The sequence below is a fragment of the Zonotrichia albicollis genome, chromosome 3 (genome assembly GCF_047830755.1).
Source record: "Zonotrichia albicollis isolate bZonAlb1 chromosome 3, bZonAlb1.hap1, whole genome shotgun sequence".
NCBI classification, from domain to species: domain Eukaryota; kingdom Metazoa; phylum Chordata; class Aves; order Passeriformes; family Passerellidae; genus Zonotrichia; species Zonotrichia albicollis.
This window is the reverse complement of record NC_133821.1, coordinates 72,242,770-72,265,314: the sequence shown is the minus strand read 5'-3', so window position 1 is coordinate 72,265,314 and position 22,545 is coordinate 72,242,770. Positions and strand designations below refer to the sequence as shown.

The window sequence follows — 22,545 nt, the reverse complement described above, 5'->3', positions numbered from 1 at the left end:
TCAGTGATTGTCAACTCACAGGAACTGCTGATTTTACTGCCCACATTTCCTATGATATAGTAAAAATTAATTCCTGAGCAAAGTTCTTCCCCATCCCTTATGTTACTGGCACCTCTTGTTGGTTTAGCTGTGGTTACCATGTAACCACCATTTACTGTGTCTGCTTTATCTCAGCTGACTGGGAAGACGAGGTTAAACTTGAGTCAGCTTCTTTCATGTACCAGTAAGCAGAAGAGCTCAGAGGAAACCCAACAGGTTACTTAGGTTTCTGGGTCACACAAGTTCTCCCACAGGATCTCTGAAGCCATCACATGCCCAGCCCTAACTCAGGGCTTGCAGACCAGTTTGCCCCAAGTTCCTGCCTTGGAGCTCTGAAATGATAACCTGTCCCTCAACTACCTACAAACAGATTCCAAACCCTCCTTCTTTCCCCTGCCTAAAAACATACAGAGCAACTTCATAAAACCATAAACCATCTTGAAACTAGGAGCTGCTGAAAGACAGCACAGAATTCTCATCAAAAAAGAAGCCAAGTACTGGTTTGCTCACGGCCTCTTAGGGAAGGCAGCCAGGCTACAGAGACTGCACCTCTCCAGGCCAGTGTTTCAGCTTTGTGCCAGACTCCAGTAAGCGCTGACCAAAAACAACTTGCAAAAAAAATTCTATTACACTTAAGATCCATTGCAATCTAAACATCTATTGCTAATGAACTTTAAGAATATTGCATTACTTCCTCACCTTGCTAATTCAAAGCTTACAATTTTTAGTACTGCCATTTGATTATTTTTTTTCCCCACATTTACATCTTAATAACCTTTCAGGATACCTCTGAGAAATAAACAAAAGTCAACTCTCTGCTCCACTATAACCCTTATACAAATATATGTCAGAAAAAAAAAAAAGAAAACTCCCTATGTGTAAATGCTGTAGAGTCATGAACAAGACAGGCAGACATAATCGGTCAAAAACTTGCACAAATGGTGATTTTGCTAGTGCACTATTAGTAATAATGACCATGCTTTAGTCAGCCACATATTACTAGAAAGGTCAATACTATATAGCATATTTGTTTTTACACACATAAGAACAGATATAATATGTACTCCTTTTAAGCATGAATATAGCATTGAAAAGGCCTCTGGTGCTTCCTTAGTGCTGGAAACTATTATTGCCATGCTGGCATTCATCTTAACAATTTTTAAATTGTTTCATACGGAACTTTGATTATAAAAAAAGACTGAAGACAGTCAGAAGGAAAGCAAGTCTTGAAAGAGGATAGTTACAGAAGTTACAGATGGTCACTTGTAGCTCTAAGATCCAAAAAAGACGAGTATTGTTTCTTAGGCTTCTCTGATTTCCTCTTGACATAAATTCTGAGAAGAAAATTCATGTTTATTGATATTAGCAGCTGGATGACTATACAGCTTTGCTGCTATTTTATAGTGGATCAGTTCCTCAGAAACTTTGACTCCCATTTCTACTTCTCTTTCCCCCCACTTTTTCTTGGTGTTTCATTTGGGTTTGTTTGGGGTTATTTTGGTGGAGAACAATGTGCAGTCCTGGTAATACACCCTCTGTGTGTATAGTGCACTGAGATTTCCCCATGGGTATTTCACATTGTTAAAGCAACCCAAAGCATGTAAAATGTCACATTATCATTTGCTCTGTGGATCAGAACAATATCTGTGCTCTTGCAGTATTGGCAATTTCTCCATGTCCTAGACAAGGTCAGAAGCTCATTACAGCAATCAAATTAAGCAAATAATCAATTTTGTCTGCATCAGCTGCATTTTGCTATAACTTTTCCTTTAGCCCTTCCTCCTCTCAAGCAAAAAATGTTTAAAGCCACTATTTGATGTTAGTCATTATTCCCCCATATCTTACCCTTTCTAGCCACATATTAAAAATACAAGATAATTTGCAAACAACCTCTAGCAACTTCTGAAAATAATCAGCTTGACATCAGCTGAGATGTTATTTTTCACCAGAGTTTAATCAGATTGGATGTGCATAATCATTCAGATGCACAAATCTTCCCTTGTTTTTACAGAAAAAAATGCAATCAAATTATATTTCCAAATAAGTGCTGTATTTTGGATGACTAAGAAAATTGTAAACGTATGTATTTGTTCAATTATAAATGCGTGCCATGTGTCACGATAACATGCACTTTATACATTAAAAGAAAGTGCAGTTGAGTGAGAGAAGGGATAGAAAAGAGGGAGAAATGAGAGAGTGAAAGAAAGAGAATGGGAAAAAAAAAGGAAAAAGAAAAAGGGGAAAAAAAGAGAGAAAGAGAGAGAGAGAAAGAGAGAGAGAGAGAGAGAGAGAGAAAGAAAGAAAGAATTCAAGTGCACACATACTGTCACCCCTGTTCTGTTTATATATCTCTGTCTGCACTAAAAAAAACTACCTGAACTTAAAGAATAAAGACCATATATAACACATATGAACTCACATTACACATAAATAACACTAAGAGGAATGTTTAAATAACTGCTTGCCACATCAGGAATTTGCCTTCTTTTTTAATCTTAACTGTTCAAAGACATTGATTTGAAATAAACTGCAACCATACCTTTCATGGAATAAGAGATCCTTTAGGAGTTTTTCAGTCCATTTCCAGGCAGCAGAGAAAGCAGTGAAACACACAGCTAGCAGGGATCCTGTTCTGTGAATCTTGATCTTTAAAAGAAGTAAGAAAACTAAGCAAGACACAGCTTTTCAACGGGGGCAGCATTTGCAACTCTCTTTGAATAAATGCTCAACTTTTGCAAACTGGAAAAGAGTTCCGTTCAGCATCATCCCCGCAGCTGGCTTCCACGTGACGTCAGTGCACGGAGGATGGTTTTAAAGCCATCTCTTCCAACCCCCAGCTTTGTAACTTTATATCTCCTCATATTTTGTGTAAACAACTCCAACTCCGGGACATTTTTAGGTTTTATAGTGCAGTCCAGTCTTTAAATCTTGCCAAATCAGCTAGTGTTAATATCGAACCTGTGACAATAGGCAGTTTTAGGTTTCTTTTATTGTTGTCTATGCTGTAAAGGAAGATTTTTGCTGTCTTCCAGACCCCATTTTCAGCATTATATTTTTTAGTATGATCATTTTGAGATTTGCAACTTGATCCTCCTTAACTGCTTTGTAAAAGGAGTTTTGTTTAAAGCAGAGGTTTTTCTGGTTAACAGCTATCCTAAAGAGCTAAAAGCAAACTACTCCTCCCTAAAATCCCTTTCTGTATTCTAAATATGCTCTCAGTTATGACATGCAGAATTATTGGGCACTGTGCAATCCTACTGTCTTGCATTCTGGGAATGGCAGTAACGGTTTCTTTGGGATACACTCAAATATTCCTGATACTTTATAGTGTTTCTGGATCAGATTCTACAGTCTGTTAATTCACTTTGTATCTCAGCAAAGCAAAACTCTTGAAATTGGATGAAGAATCTGCCTTGAACAGGGAAACACATCTCTGGCACAAGGCTGGTAAAGAAGGTCCAAAAACACCTTGGGCTGGATATAAATCCCTAGGAGTGTCCACAGCAAGTGTTGGCATGGGATGACAAAAGCATCCAGCAAGCGAAAGTCCACAGGAGAACCTGAAGCCAGAGCAGCAAAATTCAGCTGCTCCCCCTGCTGAGCCGCAGGCAGGAGGAGCCCAGCTCACTCTTCAGGTCTCTGACCACCACGATAATTCCCCCACTGCCCCCTGGGTTAAACTGCTCCCATTGTTTGGCAGCTCCTGAGAGATCCCCGGGGGGAAGCCTCGTAGGCACTGCCCTGCTGGGCACTGGTGCTTGGGTGTGTCTGCACACTGCAGCTGAGACTGGCAGCAAATTCACCTTTCAGGGAATGTTTTGCCCCATGTGTGCCTGGGTAAGGGCCACAAAATACCTGATTGAGGCAGCACAAAACTGGACAAATCGTGCTGTCAGACAGATGTCCTGGAATGCCCTAAGCAGGAACATATTTTTGTGGGCAGTGCAGCTGATGACAAGAGGATCAGTGAGGAAAAGGGCACAATATGAGGATTCGCACATCCTTTGTTTAGTCAGCACTCTCCTCGTTGGAACAGTAAGTTTTTATCTGACAAAATCCATGACAAAATCCAGTATAAAAATTTTAACTCTGGGTGCATTTTATAGTAAATACCAAACCAGGTTTCAGGGAAAACACATTTTTTCTCCTTATATGGTCTAGCTGTAAGTCTCAGCGAGTGCAATAATTGGGTGCTTATTCTGCTCACACGTAACTTAAATAATGGGACTTGGGCTATTTGTGAAAATTGTAAAGATGATCTAAAAATTGAACAAATTTACCCCAAGTACACAACTGAATGTTCCTGAAGAAAATCCCCAGACTCCAAACTCTGAGGATTTAAATCTAAAGAAACAGTATGACTTTCTTTTGTGAGGTTAGGTCTCAAGTGCCAGCTGACATGGCTGGGAGGGAAGCGGAGTGCTTGGGAGCAGAGCTGAGCCCACAGCTGGAGGCCAGGCATCAGCACACTGCCTCCTCCCTGAAGCCAGCACAGCTGCACTACTGCACATGGAGGCAGACTCTTCAGACATGCTTTTTTACTCTTATCCATCAACAGAGGCTATTATTCTTGTGTCATTAATATTGCTAACTCCATGCCTCTTGTCTTGCTATGTGCACTCTTTGAAGTAAAAACAGTAAAAATAAATAAAACAATGGGCTAAATCCCAGGCTTGAGTTCTCAGACAGGCAGAAGCCTTCATTTCTGTCAGTGTGAGGAAGTAGAAATGTGCAAGACTCAGGGGCTTATTAGGAGACAAGCACTGGACACACTTCATAGGTCTAAGGAACACACTAAATTCATCCTTATATGGAAAAGGTGAGACAAAGAAAACATGAAGTGAATTGTAAAAACATGGGATCATTGTCCTATATACCCTTAAGTGTAGCAGTAGAGAATTTTAGCAGTAGAGAATTTCAGGAAATTATTCAATAGAGACTGTCCCAACTGTCCCTCCTCCAGCATCAGCAGACAAAGCAGCAAATTTGGCTTCTTGGTATCTGGCACAGATAAAATAAGCAGGAAGACTACTGTAGGCTTATTACATCCAACATATTGCTTCCACTTTCAAAAAGTATATTCTGTCCATATCTGGTACCATTAATGCTTGGGTCAAAAATCAGCACCTCAAAAAAAAATAAATAAAAAGAAAAAAGAAAAAGATAAAAAAAAAGGTGCAAGGGCATTTTAAACAAGACCTCTGCTAAATTTCTCTGCATCATGCAAGACTGGAGATAAAGCAGCATGAGTTTCAGCATGAGCTATGATCTGATGATATACTCAGAGCAGTGGCTGATGAAATCTACTGAAGACTACTTCAGGGTATCTTTGGCTGTGCTGCCCCAGCTTGGTTATGGCACACCCATTCTGCTATGGCCACAAAAGCTAGTGACAAGAAAGAAGAAGAGCACTGCTCTAAATCTAGTTTAGATTCCTGAATGATGTACGCCTTGATAATCCTGGTATATACACCTTGGGAGTGGCTGTATACAATGGGAAACGGGCAGAAGGGAATACAAACTCTGTCTCCTTTTTCTGTTGTGTGCTTCTGCAATAGCATATAACTCAGTGGAGAGGCAGAGCCAGCAAAGTGTTATGTCATGTTGCTGCTCCAAGGTTACATTGGAAATCGGTGGCAGATACTTTAGATGTTTACTTTAAATAGAGCCACCGTAATTTTCCCCATAGGCAACTGCATGTGTAATGGCAAAAGTTGGATTTGAATATCACTTCCCCTGGCATTAAATCAGAGACAGAAATGTAAGCCAATGGGAACTACGTCCCTGATACTGATGCCTTTAGAAGTCTCCTACTCACCTATCAGATTCTGGGGTGACTAAGGAGAAGGGCATGTAATACCCTGAAGCTCTGCTTGTTTTCGTAAACAACTCCTGAAGTTCATGTGCAGTTCATCTCTTTTTATAACACATATCTAGACAGCCATGTTTTTGGCAATTTTCTATTTTCCAACTGCCAGGCATGTTTCTGCACTACAGCACCTGCTCACTTCTAGTTTTGATTCTGAAGCACTGGTGACATGTGTCAGCAGACACTTATTCTATCTCTCAACTGGAGCTTCAGGCATGGATATTTTTGGTTGAAAGAAGTATTTCCGAGCCTGGAGAAAATGGTCATTTTAACATAATGGGAATTTTTCAGTAGCAGTAAGAGAGAATATCTGTAGAGGGATTTTGTCAGGGCATTCAGGAAACTAATTTAATTGAACTTTTCTGGTAGCATTAAAGGAAAAAATGCACCTATTCCCTAAATTACATAAAAATTCACTGGAGATGGTGCCAATTTCCACAAGTGAAACAATATCATAATTAGATCTACAGAAGGAAGATCTTTTCCTTTTGAAAGAATACTGAATAAATCCCCTGGGAGCATAGGAAACAGAAATTTAATATATCAGGGAAGTGCTAAATGAAGGCAATTTCACGGTTCAAATTCAATGGCTTTTTTTCCCCTGGAACATTAATACTTCACCAGAATATTCCAAAATGGGAGCTGTAAATCTGCTAAATGAGATTTCAACTGATAGGTAACCTGGCATATCCAGCTCCTTGCCACATGCAAACAAAACCTGTATTCTTCTTACTGTTTGTCTTCAGAACTCCGAGCGGTGCAGCCGGCGGAATCAGTGAATGAGCAGTGCCCTGCCTGACTCCAGTGCACTCCTGCCAGAGGATGCTGATGTGTTCAGCTGCCTTTGCTCACTCACCTGTGAGATGGTCTTCACTCACCAGGCCAGTTACTCAGTGGGGAGAATCTGCTTTCTTTCTTGGCAAGTATAATTACTGCATTTCGTAATATCAAGTTATTTCAATTTAGCAAGACATAGAACACTTATTTCTTTGGCTAGATCTTATCTTCTGGCTATGGATAAATGGCCATACTCATTCTGTTAGCTTTCTCAGCATCTTTTAAAGTTGTGCAATATCTGGCATGAAACAGACCAGCAGCTCAAATCACTCCCTTCAATCTGAATGCAAAAGGACAAGAAATACACATCTCATTTCTCCCTGAGATTTCTCTGTGAGGCTCCTCACCATTCTCCTTGCTCATGAGAGATTCAAAGACCGTGCAGAGCTTCTAAAATAATTTTGTATGCTTTAGTGTGCTTTAATTTCAGACTGCTGCTTGTGCAATAGCTCCCTAAATGCCCCTAAAGGTCTCAGCTTTGATTTTGCTTTGTTGATGCCTGATGGAAATCTCCAGCTTTTATTCAAGAAAAAATACAGTGAGAAATCAAGGGGGATGTAATCGCCCGTGCTGTGCAGAGATTAACCCCACCTCTCATCGCAGTAATTCATTCTTACATTTTCTGATTTCTGAGAAAGACACAAATCTTTCCCAATTAATTTCCAAGATTTATTCAATGTATGAATTCAGTGTATTACTACATTAGAGTATTACTGATACACTCTCTGTAAATCAAACCTTCTCCACTCATTATTATTGCATACAACACCAAGAAAGGTATAAGCAAGTGTGGGTTAAAAACTAGAAGCCCAGAACTTCAGATCTTAGATTAAGTATGACTTTTTCTCTCTTATGGAAATTGAGTCAGTAGCATTTAAGAAAACACAAATGATTGGTTTTTCCTCCACAGGAGATACTAAAACAGAAAGAAACTGAAAAAGTTTGTGCTAAGATTTGGTATGACAAGTTTAAGCCTCAAATTTTTGTATTTTTAATGTGCGAATTGCAAATTCATGGGGAGAAAAAAAACCTCTAGTATTTCCAGCAGCTGCTGAAAAACAAAAGGCCTTTTCCAGTTACAGAAATTCACTGTGAGTTATGGCTTGATCATATCTTGCCATAATAGTTTTTAATATGTGGAACTTAATTTTAGGTAACTGCATAAATTATAGCATCTTAGAAACTCCTCAGAATTACTTTGGGCCTGACTTTATCCTTTGCTAGGAAAGTAGTCAAAACTATCTATTAATCTCACATATATTGATTATAATTTCCTTTATACATCTCCCTAACTATAACATGGATAATGATGACAACATCCCCTAGTAGGAATAAGTATTTGGATTAAATCAAGGAGTTGAGTGATTTAGCTGATCAAGGTCACTACACCTGCAGAGCGTGTTGAGGGAAAGCTAGACAAAGAAAAATACTGTACTTTTTAATAATTAATATTTTTACTATTTTTTTCACTCACGTGACAAAAATTTTATTGCCCCATCTCTTGCTGCTCTCTCAGGATTTTCCCTCAAAAATGGTGTCTCAGCTATTTCAGGTAGCAGAGCATAACCTAGGCATGGAGATGAACTGTTCTCACTGGGGAATGCATTAAGTGAACAGAGAGCTAACATGATAAATCAAAGGTAATCCTTACCACTAGCTAGAAAAACAGCTGCTTTATTTATTTCCACTCTTTACCACTACATTATTCAATGTGTAAACAGCAGAAAAAGAAGTGTCATTAATACACATACTTGTTCACCTTTTGAGAATTCGTATTTGTGGGACTCAGTGGTTTCAGCATGGGTTGAATGAAACAGAAAAGTGAGCTCCACTGGGCATTTCAGATGAGGTTTTCCTAGTTTGAGACCTACTGCTTGTAGGAACTGCTAAGTAAGAGTGAAAGAAAGAAATTTGTCAACTGTACTCTTACTTCAGCCTCTCCCAGGAGAGAAAGGAATATTCAGTGACTACTGATGCACACGCATGTACAGAAGCTTCCCTCACTACGGGCATTGGCTACCAATGGCACGGTTAGACAGGGGTCACTCAGCAAACCAAGAGTTGCTATGTCCATTTAAAAGTCCTGCTCCAATCTGGGGATGTAGCATGGCCATTTCTCTGGAGCACAGAGAATGCAGCCAGCCTATATCTCTCAGAAGACTCCTCAGCTACTCTGATACCTTCTCCTCATGCATTCTCATTCTCAGAGGCTCCAGCTCCTGGCCACCATTGCAGATATAGTGCTCTATACACCAGCTATTTTTGACTGGGGCCTAATACACATAATACAGTGCTGAAAAACATTATCATCACCGTATTATGCAAAATATACATACAAGCTCTGATATAAAACTGCAGAATACACACACAACGTGGCATTACCATTCATATGTGGCTGGAATACAAATTCTTTTTCTAGGAGTGAGAAGAGGAAAGTAACAGAGTCCTCACACCCACTCTGCATTTTTCTGGTTTGTTTCTGATTTGGTGCAAATTAAAGAAGATTAAATTGGTTCCAGTCCTCAGGAAATTATTATTCAAAAATTATGAAACCAGACAAAGTAAAAGACTCCATTTTCTGCTTGCTTACCTGGAATACTACGGTGAGCAGGTTTCCTATTCAACTGGGTGACTTTTTGGTATGTTTTTTTGCAGTTCTTTTGGTTTGGCTTTGGTTTTGGCAAACAAGTAGTCTTCAGTGTTTTTACAGCAGTGGCTATTACAGAAACTATGTCTCTTGCAGTTCTTATCTTGGAGGGTGGACAAAATAAACAAACTGAAAATAACACTACAATGAACAGTAAATGATGAATGACTTACAGTACAAAAAACAGTGTAAAAAGGAAGACAAGTTTAAATATTGTTGTGTATGAAAGGGATGAAAATAATACAAGGATGAGAATAAGTAAAATGATAGGCTGGAACATCTGGGAAAGTAAATACAAAGACAAAGAGAACAGTCAATTAATGGAATAGCAAGTCCAAAGTTTCAACAAAATAAATAGTGAATCAGAATATGCTTGTGGAGGGACCAAGTGCCCATCTCCCATTTACTTCAGTAGGAGTTCTGCATGGTCAAGCCTTGAAATGTCCAATTGTTAAATGTTCAATTTTATTATTTGTTTAGAGAAAATATAAATTAGTTTGTTTGAAATTTGTGTAGGTCCATGCAGTGCTCTGCGTTTAAGCCAATGGGAGCTCTACAAGCTCAGAACTAGTGCTAGATCAGAAAGTGAGCATGCTAAGTGCCGTCTCTGTTTGATTTCATGCAATACATGTATAGTAATTGATTAGCTTTAAACTCACTGCGTCTGTGACTTTCTGATACAAGGAAACAAAAGACTAATTAGTCAGCATAGGAATAAGAATAGCTTTCAGCTTCACCTGGCAACTACTTCAACTGTAAACTAGCAAGACAGCACAAAGTAAATTACCACAGCAAGAGACTTACAAAACATTGGATAACTTCATTAGCAATAACAAGATATGCCAACTATAGGATTGCATGATAAGATAAGGGTAGGTAATTTTCATTTTTCATGGCAAAAGATCTTGAGTCAGCAAGGAGTTTGCTCCCCAAAACCTCTCTGAAACAATTCTGCGCAAAAACAAACCACAACAGAGATGCTTGTTACTGCTGCATGCAAGCAATGATTAACAGGCCTTCAACAAGATGCAATCTATTACAGTAACTACAATATTCACATTACGTGTGGCTCTGTGTCTCTATAAAGTAGATTTATATGGTTTCTTTTAATCTGTGGTTTGCCATATTCTCTACAGTTTTTGAAATTTAGTATTTCCTCCTGTTTAAAATTAATAAAATTTCCCTTTTATCCATTTAATAGGAACCCATCCACTAAGAAAACAATCATGTTCATAAGCACCAAAAATACCGTTTGCACTGCCTTTAGTGGCAATGAAGGCCCAACTCTGTCAAATGCAATTGCAAAGCCAAAAAGGAGTAAAATGTTCTGTCTCCAAGAGCATAATTTTAATTTTCAGGAGACCAGATTTATTCACTGTTCACAAATAGCTCTATTGGTAGAGTATGTTTTCATATGGCCAAATAAGAATTTCACGTAATATAGGAAACAGTGATTTTTGTTCACTGCCTAGAATAAAGAATTTTCTTTTTGTGCCATAGATCAAATTTGAGGTTTAATTTGCTTGGCAGAGCCTTTTTACCTGTAGGCCGTAATAAGTAAAAGTCTACCTGACTCACTGACAAAGGTTCATCTGCACTTCGATCGTCCGAAGTCTTTGGAACTTCCAGTCTGTCGATGAAAGCCTGGAGCTCCTTCCTGAAGGCCTTCATCTGCGCGTTGATGCGGTACAGGAGCTCGTGCTCACGTATCCTGCTGCCATCGTCCTCCTCGTCCATCAGCCCAAAGAGGTCTCCGTTGGCCACATAAATTCTTGCCTCTGTGATGATGGTGCTCGTGTCGGAAATGAGGCGGTCTATTGTCTTGCCCAGCCGCTCGGCTTCGGAGCGAATGTCCTTCATCTGCTGCCTGTCAGTGAAGCTCTTCTGCCACCCCGACGGCGTTGGATAAAAAGACCTGGTGGGCGTCAGGCACCGGATGTTGCGCACCTCTTCAGAGTCGCTTTCCCCGCCGATGGGACCTTCCCTTTTGCGGTGAGGGGGACGGGAATCATCATCGCTCTCCTTTTTTCCCGCATCGCTTTCCGCGTCGCTGTCTCTGGGGCTGCCACGGATCCCCAGGTGAGAGGCCAGGTCGTAGCGCTGCATGTTGGACATCAGCACTCTGTTCTCATACTGGAGCTGCATGACTTTTCCACTCAGCTCGTTGATCTGCATTCGTGCAGCTTTTAGCTCCTCCTGTAACGCTTCCGTCTTGGCATTGTCATGGTGCCTGGAGCTCTCATGGGCCCCAGACTTGTACTTGTATTTGTTCAGCTCAGCTGTTATGCGCTTGTTTTGTTCTTCTAAATCAGCTACATTTCTCCTCAGCAATTCTGTTTCATCTTCTACCAGCTGCAAATGCTGTCGTAATTCTGACAGGGATTCATTCTGCTCTCCCAGGAGTGGGTTAGTGGTCCCTGAGAAATCATCTCCTCTTAAATCATCGAGCTCTGCTTTCAGTCCTCTATTTTCTACTTCCAGTTCAACTATTTTCCTCCCAAGAATGTTAGCTTCCTCCTCCACAAGCCTCAATCGAAGCTTGAGTTCAGCTTCTCTTGTGGTAGGTGGCCCACCTGCTTCACCTTTTGGCAAGGGACTGTCCAAATCCCCATAAAATGATCTGTATTTTTGCAGCTCGTGTTCAAATCTGTCTTTCTCTTTATCAATTTTAGCCATTTTCTTCCTCATCAAGGCTGCTTCTTCTTTGACAAACTGTAGCTGGCACTTCAGGTCTTCATTGTCATCCTTAGGGAAAAAAGCAGTATTTGAACAAACTTGAAATCAAACAGGAGACCTCCAGTGGGATTGTCTTAATTTACATTATCATAGGTACATGGCTTTAGATACTAAGATATTTTTCTGCAATATTTTTTCACTGATCAATAAATTAAAAAGAGGGGAAGATACTGTTTTACTTGTGACTAAAATTTGCACAGTCGCCAGAAGTACCTTAGAGGGTTGGAAAAGGGGGGCTTGTAAAAAACCTTATATTTTCTTTGCTTACAACATTATCAGACTTTACGGTGCTCAAAAATCCTGAAGTCAGCACAAATAGAGCTGATAAATCTTGTTTCACTGCTGCTGCCATTTGCTTTGCCTGAAATTCAGAGTAGGTGGAAGCTGATGGGTTCTGTTGCAGCACCAAGTTTGTTTAGGGAGTCGTTGAGATTAGTGGTGCCTGACTGCAGATCTGGGGTAAGAGCTCTTCCATTTCACAGCACATAGGAAAACAAAGGGCAAAGCAAAAAGCAAGCCAAGTGCAAATACGTAAACCATGTACCCCATTTCCACAGTTCCCTGAAGTCTCCACGTAGGAATCAAGGCTACAGTTACTTGCAACATACCTCTGTTGGTGTCTGCTGTGACTTTTTTTCTGATTTTGGTAGGTCTTTGCTTCCTCTCCTCTTCAGTGATTGCTGCAATTACAACAAAAGGACATGCAGTGATTTTTTTCTAAAGATATACTAAAGATGTATATAATTTGTATATCATTAATTTTTAAAATAGAGCAAATCAAATGCAACTATACAGGAATTAATTTCTCGTAATTTTTGAGATACCAAGTACAGAGGAAAGATATATATTTTATATATATATATATACATACCCAGCCCAAATATGAAACAGCAATGGCACACAAATAAGGTTTTAGTATTATCAGTCCGTTACATTTTTTATTCAACACATTTTGAGACTAGTGCATTATGAATGTTTAATACAAGACAGGAGTGGTAAGATAATGAGCCTCCCAAGTGGTAACTTACAAATGGGAAAGGTGAGACAAACAGTGAAACCCAGCTCCCCCATTTGATATTAACCCTGTTGCGTCCAGGGCGCTTCAAAAAAGCCTTAGTCTTAGACTTTCTACACAAAACAGCGTCACTAAGATCTGTGGGCATCTACAACCACACCTTTCTCTGTGTCCACCCTCAGGCTTCAAGCTTGCAATGCACTGCAGTCACACTTCCCTAAGTGTACACTAGGGACAGACTCACACATAGCTCTGGTCACTAGGTTTGTTCTGTTTTCAGATCATATTCAAGTAAATGCCATTTAAAACCGCTTGGACTACAAAATTCTAAAAAGAAACAAATCATACCAGCCCAAGAACAGAAACACACAAAACACACAGACACAGGTTAGCACCACCATATGAGTGAGATTCTTTGGTGTCCTCTCATCTGCTATATAGCCCAAGAGAGTAAAAAGGAAACTCCTGCTTTCAGAACAGGATGCACTGGGATTGAAGCCAGCTAATGTATCCAGCAAAAATCTTGTAGGTGCTGACAGCAGAAACTTCGTTAAGGAAAAACAGCAGCAGTGGAAAACAACTGCCACCATCCCACTGGCAACACTCAATAGTGATCATCAAGAAAACAGCAGGAGAGAGGCACACGAATGAGAGAATATGTTAATACATAACACCCCACTTGCAGCTGTTCCCAGTTTTTATGTTCCCCAGGTAAACTGTAGGCTGCAAGGCAGGACAGGGATAACCAACACCATCTCCTTCTGAGACTGTGCTCTGGTAGAAACATCCTGTGAGAAACATACTGTTCTCTGCACCAGCTGGGGGAGAATCTACCTAAAAGCTGTCCAGTTCCACAGACTGGGAAGTAAAATATGTTCATAATTCTCAAGGAATAGAGTACAGTGGGTGGGTATGCTGCACACAACAATCCTGTGCACCATTTGCCTGCTGGTACTAATCATCCTCTTTCTTCTGCAGATCAACTCTATTAAAAACTCCTACACTCATGGACTGCTCACTAAAAAGGAAAAGTTAATGCTACAGAAAGACCCACACATAAATAAAATTTTTACGTCTCTTGTGCAAACATTGACTGCTCTCAGTAGACCAAACAAAAAAACAAATCAAAGATCATACCTAGATAGCTGGATAGCTGTAAAACACAGGCTTCTAATGGAATCCAGAAAAGACATGAAAATAGTTCAATTAACTCATTTATCCCTTTCAGTATAAACCCAGCAAATCTGGAATCTAGTATACAAACAAAATGGTTCTTTTCCAGAGTCACCCACATGTTATCCTGTTGTAGAAATGGTGCATGGATTTTTGAAAGGGTTGTTCTGTTGTTTTCTGTTAGAATTGAAAAGTTTATAAAGCCCTAAACTTCCAAAGGAGTAGGTTCCTCCTCTGTGTTACCATTAATTATACTACTATGTATCACCACTTTGTAAAAACCCTTTTCAAATCAGTTTACAATGCAAGCTTTTCCTTGCCCTGTATTTATGCCAATACCACTCACTGATAGTAATAATATTAAATAAACAAACAAACAAACAAACAAACAAATAAATAAATAAGCTATAGCTAAACTATATTTCTGCTTTATTACCTAAGTGCCTTTTGCTCACCCTGTTGAGCTCAGCATCTCTCCAGAAATAATGAAGTTCTGAAATGCTGGGCTGAAACTTCTTTTGTACCCTGTAACTTTTCAGAAGATAAGAGATATGAGAAAAAGTACTTTTATAGGTTTGATGTGCAACACAACCCCCTTGTTCTTCTCCTTTCTTGTTCTATTTTTTTGGTGGTCCTCTCAGTAGCCAGGATAGCAGCATTCAAATTACAACAGTAGTTGTGGCTATGTAATGATTAGGCACTACTTTCTGTTCTGCTCTATCTGAATTAGAGCTAACTCTCTAGAGCTTGTATTGTTCACCAGCAAAATCCCAGCATTTACCAAAAAATTTATAGCAGAAAGCAATGAAGAACATGCACAATTCAATTAGCAGGGTGATATGGGTAAGCAGATTAGGCCCAGCTGGAATTGGTATGATCTCTTTTCATATGAAAAACACCATGAGACAATTTCTGATCACTAGAGGTTAAGATCTCACACATCTCAGCTGACAGAAAATATCCTCACTATCACAGTGTCCTACAACATCAAGTCAGGGTACTGATGCAATGGCAATATTACACTAAACAAAGAATGCCACATATCAAGAAGTATATTCTGCTATAAATATTAAATTTTTGCTATAAATATTAAATTTTTGAGAGTTGCTTCCAGATGTGCATTTCACAATTTACAGTAGCTACTCTATCAGTTCTCTCAAGCTTTGTACTACTGAAGTCTTCCAGTTCGATTTTCAACATGAAAAAAATTATTGCTGCTAATGAAATAAGCAATGAAATTCATCACAGAGAAATGGAAAAAAGAAAAAAATGTTCAAACTAACATATGGCAGAATGAAAAAATAGCAACTCAGACTCCTGCATGCAAATCTTCATACTAAACTGAGACTGGACATTACTAAAATTGTCTGTACGTTGCTTGTCACTAAAAGCCACCTCTGCTGCTTTCTCAATTGTAGCAAAAAATCTGCCCTTCATATGCTAGAATTGTTGTTGTGAAGGAGAGTTTGTGGGCTCAGATAAATTTTTTTTCCATATAATTAAAAAAATTCTACTCAGAAGTGTCCACAGCCAGGAGAAGACTGCAGATGAGGTTTGTATTAGATGCAAACCAGATCACACGCTAAGGGCAATTCTGCTGTGGTGCTCAGCAGCATCAGTTCTTCAGTGACTTTCACTGGAGTTTATCCAATGTCTTGCTGGAGATGCTAAGCACTTCTCAAGATGGCATAATCCTTCTCTTGCCAGCCCTAAATTGCAGGCCAAATGTGCAGCCCTAACATCACCTGTCATGCTCAGTGCTTCTCAGGTGGAAAGAGGTCTGAAATCTACTCTGAGAATAACACAGACATAATTTCATCACACTCTATCAAGTAGTAAGGCTATAAAATGAGCTCAAATTCTTCCTGCCTTATTCTAAACTACAACAGATGTCTTGGGAATTAATAAAGAATCCTGAAGCAAAATCTACTGAGATTTTTCAAGATGCTTAGGTTTGATTATTTCAAGCCTGATCTAGGGGAATATTATCTAAAAGTCATGGTAGGCAAGCATGGGAGGAATTCCTGACACATCAAGGGATTTATGCATGCAGAGACCCCACAACAGCATTTTTTCCTCCTCACAGAACAGGGCAAAGGGTGTGCAGCTCCACAGCTACCACAAACCTTCTCATCTGCACAGAACTGTGCTGTACTTGGCTACGGTTAGCTGACTCCCAACTGCTGTGACACACCTGCAGTGCTTTTGAAAATCAGAGTAAGCCCAACACTCTACACTTTACAGTCTTGAAAAGCCAATAAATACTAAAACATTTTTGGGCTGCACAAACTTGTGCCCCTCTGTGGCACAGAGTGACTATCACCAGGGAAATGTAAATTTGCCCTAAGCCTCTCTCTGCACTTTCCCTTTAATCAATATGTCTGTGTAACTCATGGAACTGGATCAAATCAGACACAAGACAGATTTTTTAGTTTTCTGCCACTGGGTCTAACGTAATAAAAACTAAATTGGCACTATCTGTGTTGGCAAATTGAAAATTTATATTCTCTAACAATAACAACAACAACAACAACAAATCTTTGTTTTTAAAATGTCTTTCTTATTCTGCAATTTGTGCAGAATAAGTCTTAGTGCAATTTGCCAGCTCAAGACCCTGGTTTTGTCTGTCATTAGCACGAGCACACAGAATGATACAATACTTTACTCCTTCCACCACCATTCAAGAGCAGAAGTCTTGAATATTTCTGTACTCTACTTGCTAGCAAAAATAAACCACAAATGAAAAAGCAGAGGATAACTGAAATGCAAAAAGCACAGTCTACCTGTCCACAAAGCAAACACTAAGCATATCCCTATTAGCTGTACCAACACTCTTTTCATATTTAAACTGCCTTGTTTCAAAAACACTGCTGAGGAGCAATACAAAATTTAAAAAATGTTCACTAGAGAAATAAAAACAGTTCTCATGTAGTTGAATGACTTCATATTGTAGAAAAGAGGAGCTGACCTCCAATACTTGTATGATTTCATTTGCATTTATTTAGGAGTTATCTCAGTTATCACTTTCAGATCCTTTACCATTATTTATTTATCAATTAAATAAGAAAAAATACAAAAGAAGGGAAAAAGATATGCAATATTTGCACCTTATCTAGAGAAATGTTTTGCAGTTTGAACTAAAACCACATTGTTAGAGCATATCATAGTAACTATTGTGGTATAACTAGGTAAAAGCTTTCTTTGCAGTGCATAACTGAAGCAGCATATTTATGCTTTCATGACATTTGCTTCCTTCTTTTCCTTATTCAAAAAAATTACACTAGATGAAAGCCACCTTTTCAAAGCTCTCACTACATCCTGGTCAAAGAGCCATCCAAATTGATACTTTGCTTTCTGTGATTACACACTCCTTCATCCACCAGGATATCACAAAACAGTGAAAGCAATTTCTCTGAGGAGGAAGAGATCTGCCATTTGAACCTTTCAAAGCATGGAAGAGCTAGACATGGTTATTTCCCCAGTGCTATCCAGCTAGGATTGTTATGGATGCAGAAATCACAACCATCTTACACTTGGCTCCCTAATTCTGAAATGTAAAAGAAGATCTCAGAACATGATGAATATTTTGAAGTGCAAGTGCAGGAATAAGTTATTATGCTGCATACTGATGATAGTTACACTTTTCCTAGGGCTTCTTAAGTTGGTTTTTATTTGCCAGCTCTGCTATTTGTCTATTCTGAGAGAAGAGATTCAGTCCTTTTGACAGGGTTTGCACAAAGCCTAATACAATGCACTGCTCCAGCCTTTATCTGGGACTGACAGCACGACAGACAGCGCATCAACATAGTTAAAACCACTACCACATAACAATAGCAATATTCACAGGCACAGATATGTATATGGCAATTATAAATTAAATTAATAAAATATTCCATCAAATGTAGAGTGGTTTTTTTCACACCTAGTATCACATGCAAAGCTTTTCAGTCTTAGAAGGATATCTCAGAAGAGATTCCAAATAGCTTTTCATGAGAACAGGAAAGTGTGAGCAACCAGATGAGGTTCATTGCCTTGGTTGCACAAATGCATATATATTAACCAAAGTGTGGTTACACTATCCCAACAGAAAAATATTTGTGTCAAAAATGAAAAGTAGTGAGAAGGAAAATAAGAATGATTCTGTACGTAGTGTGCACCTCTACACTGCTCATTGGAAATGTACAGAGAAGGCAGCTCTGGAAAGCTGTGGGCTGATCACACATGTCCATTGGTGTCCATTATTTAATACTCAAGAGTTACATTAAATGCACAGACAACACTTACAGTCCCTCGCCTGGATTCACAGGGCGGGACAGCATCAACCACAGGCACATCCAGGTGCATCTGTAGGTGCACAGCAGAGAAAGGAGCTGTGAAGCTCACCCTCTGAGACTGTGCCCTTCTGACAACTTACACTTACAGGAACATCTCACCAAAAAATCAGATTTTAGAGTTCATTTGAAACGATGCAAAAATTGAAGATGAATTCTTCTGTTACTCTTGGTCTTTTGCCTGTGTTTAATTGGGGAAATGCTTTTGTAAAGCTAACTCTGTGTAAATTGGCTGAAAAATATTTTCTGTAATACAACATATGGAGAAGTTTCAAAGGTGTTAGGAAAGTTTGGTCATTGAAAACAGACCATCAGACTGCAGTGCTCTGAAATTATGCCAGCGTGATCCAACCACAAATTAAATACACTTTGATGAGCAGTTCATGTAAAGAAGGTGCTCTAGAAAAAATAAACCATGGAGACTAAGAGCTGAAATGGAAGGAAGGTGTTTTATAAGTTTGGGCAGCCCCACACCTACTTTTCTCACTCTGGTACCAGTCTGATTTGACATAACCTAAGCCTGCATCCCATACTTTTCCTGGTATTTCAACAATGGCTGGAGATGAGGGGAAGAAGGACCTTGCAGCCCTGGCTAGAGCAGTGTCCAGCTGCTTCAGTAACTTCTAGAAGCTCATAAGACCTGAAACTTGATCCCCATGTCCTGTCCTCCTAAATGATGACTTTTTCCCCTAACTGAAACTTGCTCAGGTTCTTATGGGAAATGCTTACTCCCAGCAAGGGAAGGGGCTGTGACTCTTAAGCTGACTTAAAAACTTAATGTAGAGGTTGACCTAAAACTAGTATTTCAATGTTCCCTTTGCTAGAAACGTGAAAATCTCATTCTGAAAAGAAGCTTGACAGTCTTCCACTCATTATAAATATTTGATCACTGGAATGTATTTTTAATTAGCTATCATGAACAAATATTTGACTCTTTAGCATTTATAATAAATGTCACTGAACCAGCAAATCACCTGCAAATTAATACCACAGCAGCCCTAATGGGGTTATTCAAGAATCAATTCTAGGTCCGACTCTAATTAACATTTTGTCTTACTAACTGGAAAGAAGGCCCATAAAATAACATTGGGTGAAGACTGCAGGGTAAAGGTTGGAGAAACACTAAATATTGAAAAGGAAGGTCACTGATACAAACCCTTGTGCAATCAAATAAAATCGGTTTTAATATGACTAAATATGAAGATACAGATGTAAGAACAAGGAATAAAAGTTATGCTAATACAACAGGAGAACTGCCTAGAGAATAGAGAAGATCTCTTGAAAAGCCATATCTCTAAAAAAAAACCTGCAGGGTCATAGACAATAATCAGCTGAAATTATATCAAGGTGTAATTTTGTGACCAAAAGGTTTATGAATGTGGGATGCAGATATCAAAACTGGGGTTTGCTCTGCAGTGAGTAGAAAGGCTGTGCCTCTCCACAGAATCAAACCAGCCTCAGGCAAGTGGAAAAATTCACTTTCAAGTGGTGTCTACCTTTCTCCTTTGAGAGAGGTCAAATTCCTAACCTAGGTTAAATGCTTCGTTTTCACACGTGTAACTGATATCAACCTTAAGCATGAAGATTTTAAACAAAGAAAAGAACACCAAAACATTGATGATGGAGTCTTGAATTTAGCAAGGCAGAAAGAAAGTGTGTTTCCTGTCTGGCAACTAACTTTCAGCAAATTCAGATGAGAAGAGAGGCACAAATTTTTACCAATTCCTGGGACAGTTCACGAAGAGCTGTGGTAGACTGTTCTCAGCTGCTAATTATTAGCACAGACTAGCACCCATTTCTGAAAAGTAGGCACCAGCTTGAATAAAATAGCTGGGGTATTTTATGACCTGTGTTATTCAGAAGATCAGACTGGTTTACTGTATAAGACAGTTCGGTCCTCATAATGTCTGAACACATGAAACTTGGCCAAAATTTGGAAACTGAGCAACAATTCTCCTGGAAGCTCATCACAGGAAAAATAAACCTCTGCATGTATTTATATGTATCAGCAAGGCAATATTCCATTTCAAAAGTCGTTCTGGAAGACTGTTTCTGGTGCTTCTAATTAATCATTTAATCAAAGAGTTAAACTGCTAGCATCTGTACATTTAAAATAATTTAGACCAGCCTGTAATTTAAAAGCCTGCTGATAATCAGGGCAGTTGGATGTCATCATCAGTCGTGCTTTGCAGGGAGGCAGAGTCCTCTCATTACGGACAACACTGATGGAAACAGATGCATGGCAAAGACCTTCTAAGTGCAAGTACTCATCTGTGACCTAAGCAAAGGGCTTTGCTGTTATCCTAACCTGGATTAATTGCTAAGCTAGCTTAAGTCAATTAAAACAATCATGCAACCAGGATCAAGCAAAGAAAAAGGGACTTGATACCTGCAGGTTTTATTCTACATGTCTCGATACAGGCAGCTGTTAATACTAGCAATGAGGGGGAAAGAGGGGAAATCACATCATATGTCAAAAAATCTAAGCAGAAACAAAGACTTCAAAAAAGCACACTTGCACATCTAAGAGGTTAATCCATTCCCTTTTACTTCAAAATAAGAAATGCAGTACTTGGAACTTAGCTATAGAACATTATCAAAATCTGAATTTCTCCAACGTCAGGAGGTTGCATTTCTTGATACTATGAACACTGAAGTAAGTGAAAAAAAAAAACAAAACCAAAAACCCAAAACATCAAAAGCCTGGTGCTCTTGCTCCTGGCTAGCACCGATTCCACATGATTCAGAAGAGCTGCTGAGCTGATCCCAGATCCCAGCACACCTATAGCTGAGTGTTTCCCCTGTCAAGTGACACATATTACAGCATATAGCTATAGATGTGTGTGAATGAGAGGGTCTAAAAGATGACAGGGTCTAAAAGAAGAGGGTCAGAACACGCCATTCTGAAGTGTCATATTCTTCCAGGGCTGTTCAGAGGTAAAGCACAGCCAGCACACTGCCAGTTTATGAAGAATCAGCTGGCTGCCTGGAACAATGGCACACAGAAGCCATTTGCAGGGCAGTGTTCCCCACTACTGCATGTGTACAACACTTCCCTTGTTGCACTTTGTTCTTCCTGCCTCTCTCCTGCACTGCACGTGAGGAATGTGCCTGACGGAGAGCTCAGTGCTGAGCACAGACACACACATGCACAGCTGTGACACAGAGCACCAGCAGAGACACAAACCTCTGTGCAATATCAGTACCACTGTGAACATGCCCCTCTTGGTAGCACGTAGCTGCCTCAGATCTGTTCATTTGCTGTGTTTGTCTTGGGGAAAACGTCTGCTTGGAGAGACCCTGAGCTCTCCTGTTTAGCAGAAGTAACCTGGAAACCATTTCCTTCTCCCTATCCAGAAGTGACCTTTTCTACCCCTCTATGCTTCACTGCAAAGTGGGAAAATAGATTCTGCTTGTTACTAACAAGAACAGATCAGAACAGTTGGGGCTGAAAGAGACCTCTGTTATGAGCAGCCCCCACAGCTGGCCTCAGCAAAGCACCCTGGCGCCTCCACAAATGGACAAATGTTTTGAGTCATTAATCATTTAATAGTCCAGTCTCTCACAACCTCTGAAGATCTAGTCCAGTGCCCCCTGCTCAGAGCACAGACAGCTGAAGCAGGCCTCTCAGGGCCATGTCCTGAGCGGTCTTGAATTTCTCCAGAGGTGGAATCTCCTTCCTCTATAGGCAATGAGTTTAGTGTTTGAGCACCTTCACACTAAAGTTTATTCTTGTTCTGTCACTGAACACCACTGAAAAGAGTCTGCCTCCTTCTTCTTTCCATCCTATCAGATATTTCATAGAAACACAGATCTGGGCCCCCCCAGATACCCTGGCCCGAGGCCCAGGAGCCCCATTTCAGCTCAGCCCATGCTTCAGGTCCAGCTTGAGCTGTGT

The 22,545-nt window shown here is 39.7% G+C and overlaps 1 protein-coding gene across 1 annotated transcript in view; it reads right to left on the bottom strand.

Moving 5' to 3' along the window:
* MTCL3 (MTCL family member 3) overlaps nt 1–22,545 on the bottom strand; it is a 43,424-nt gene that overhangs the window by 1,440 nt on the left and 19,439 nt on the right. The window contains 5 exon segments of the mRNA XM_074537841.1: nt 1,284–1,373; nt 2,579–2,685; nt 9,336–9,672; nt 10,962–12,137; nt 12,737–12,808. Coding sequence (XP_074393942.1) covers nt 9,562–9,672; nt 10,962–12,137; nt 12,737–12,808 — 1,359 coding nt within the window. The 3' untranslated portion in view covers nt 1,284–1,373; nt 2,579–2,685; nt 9,336–9,561.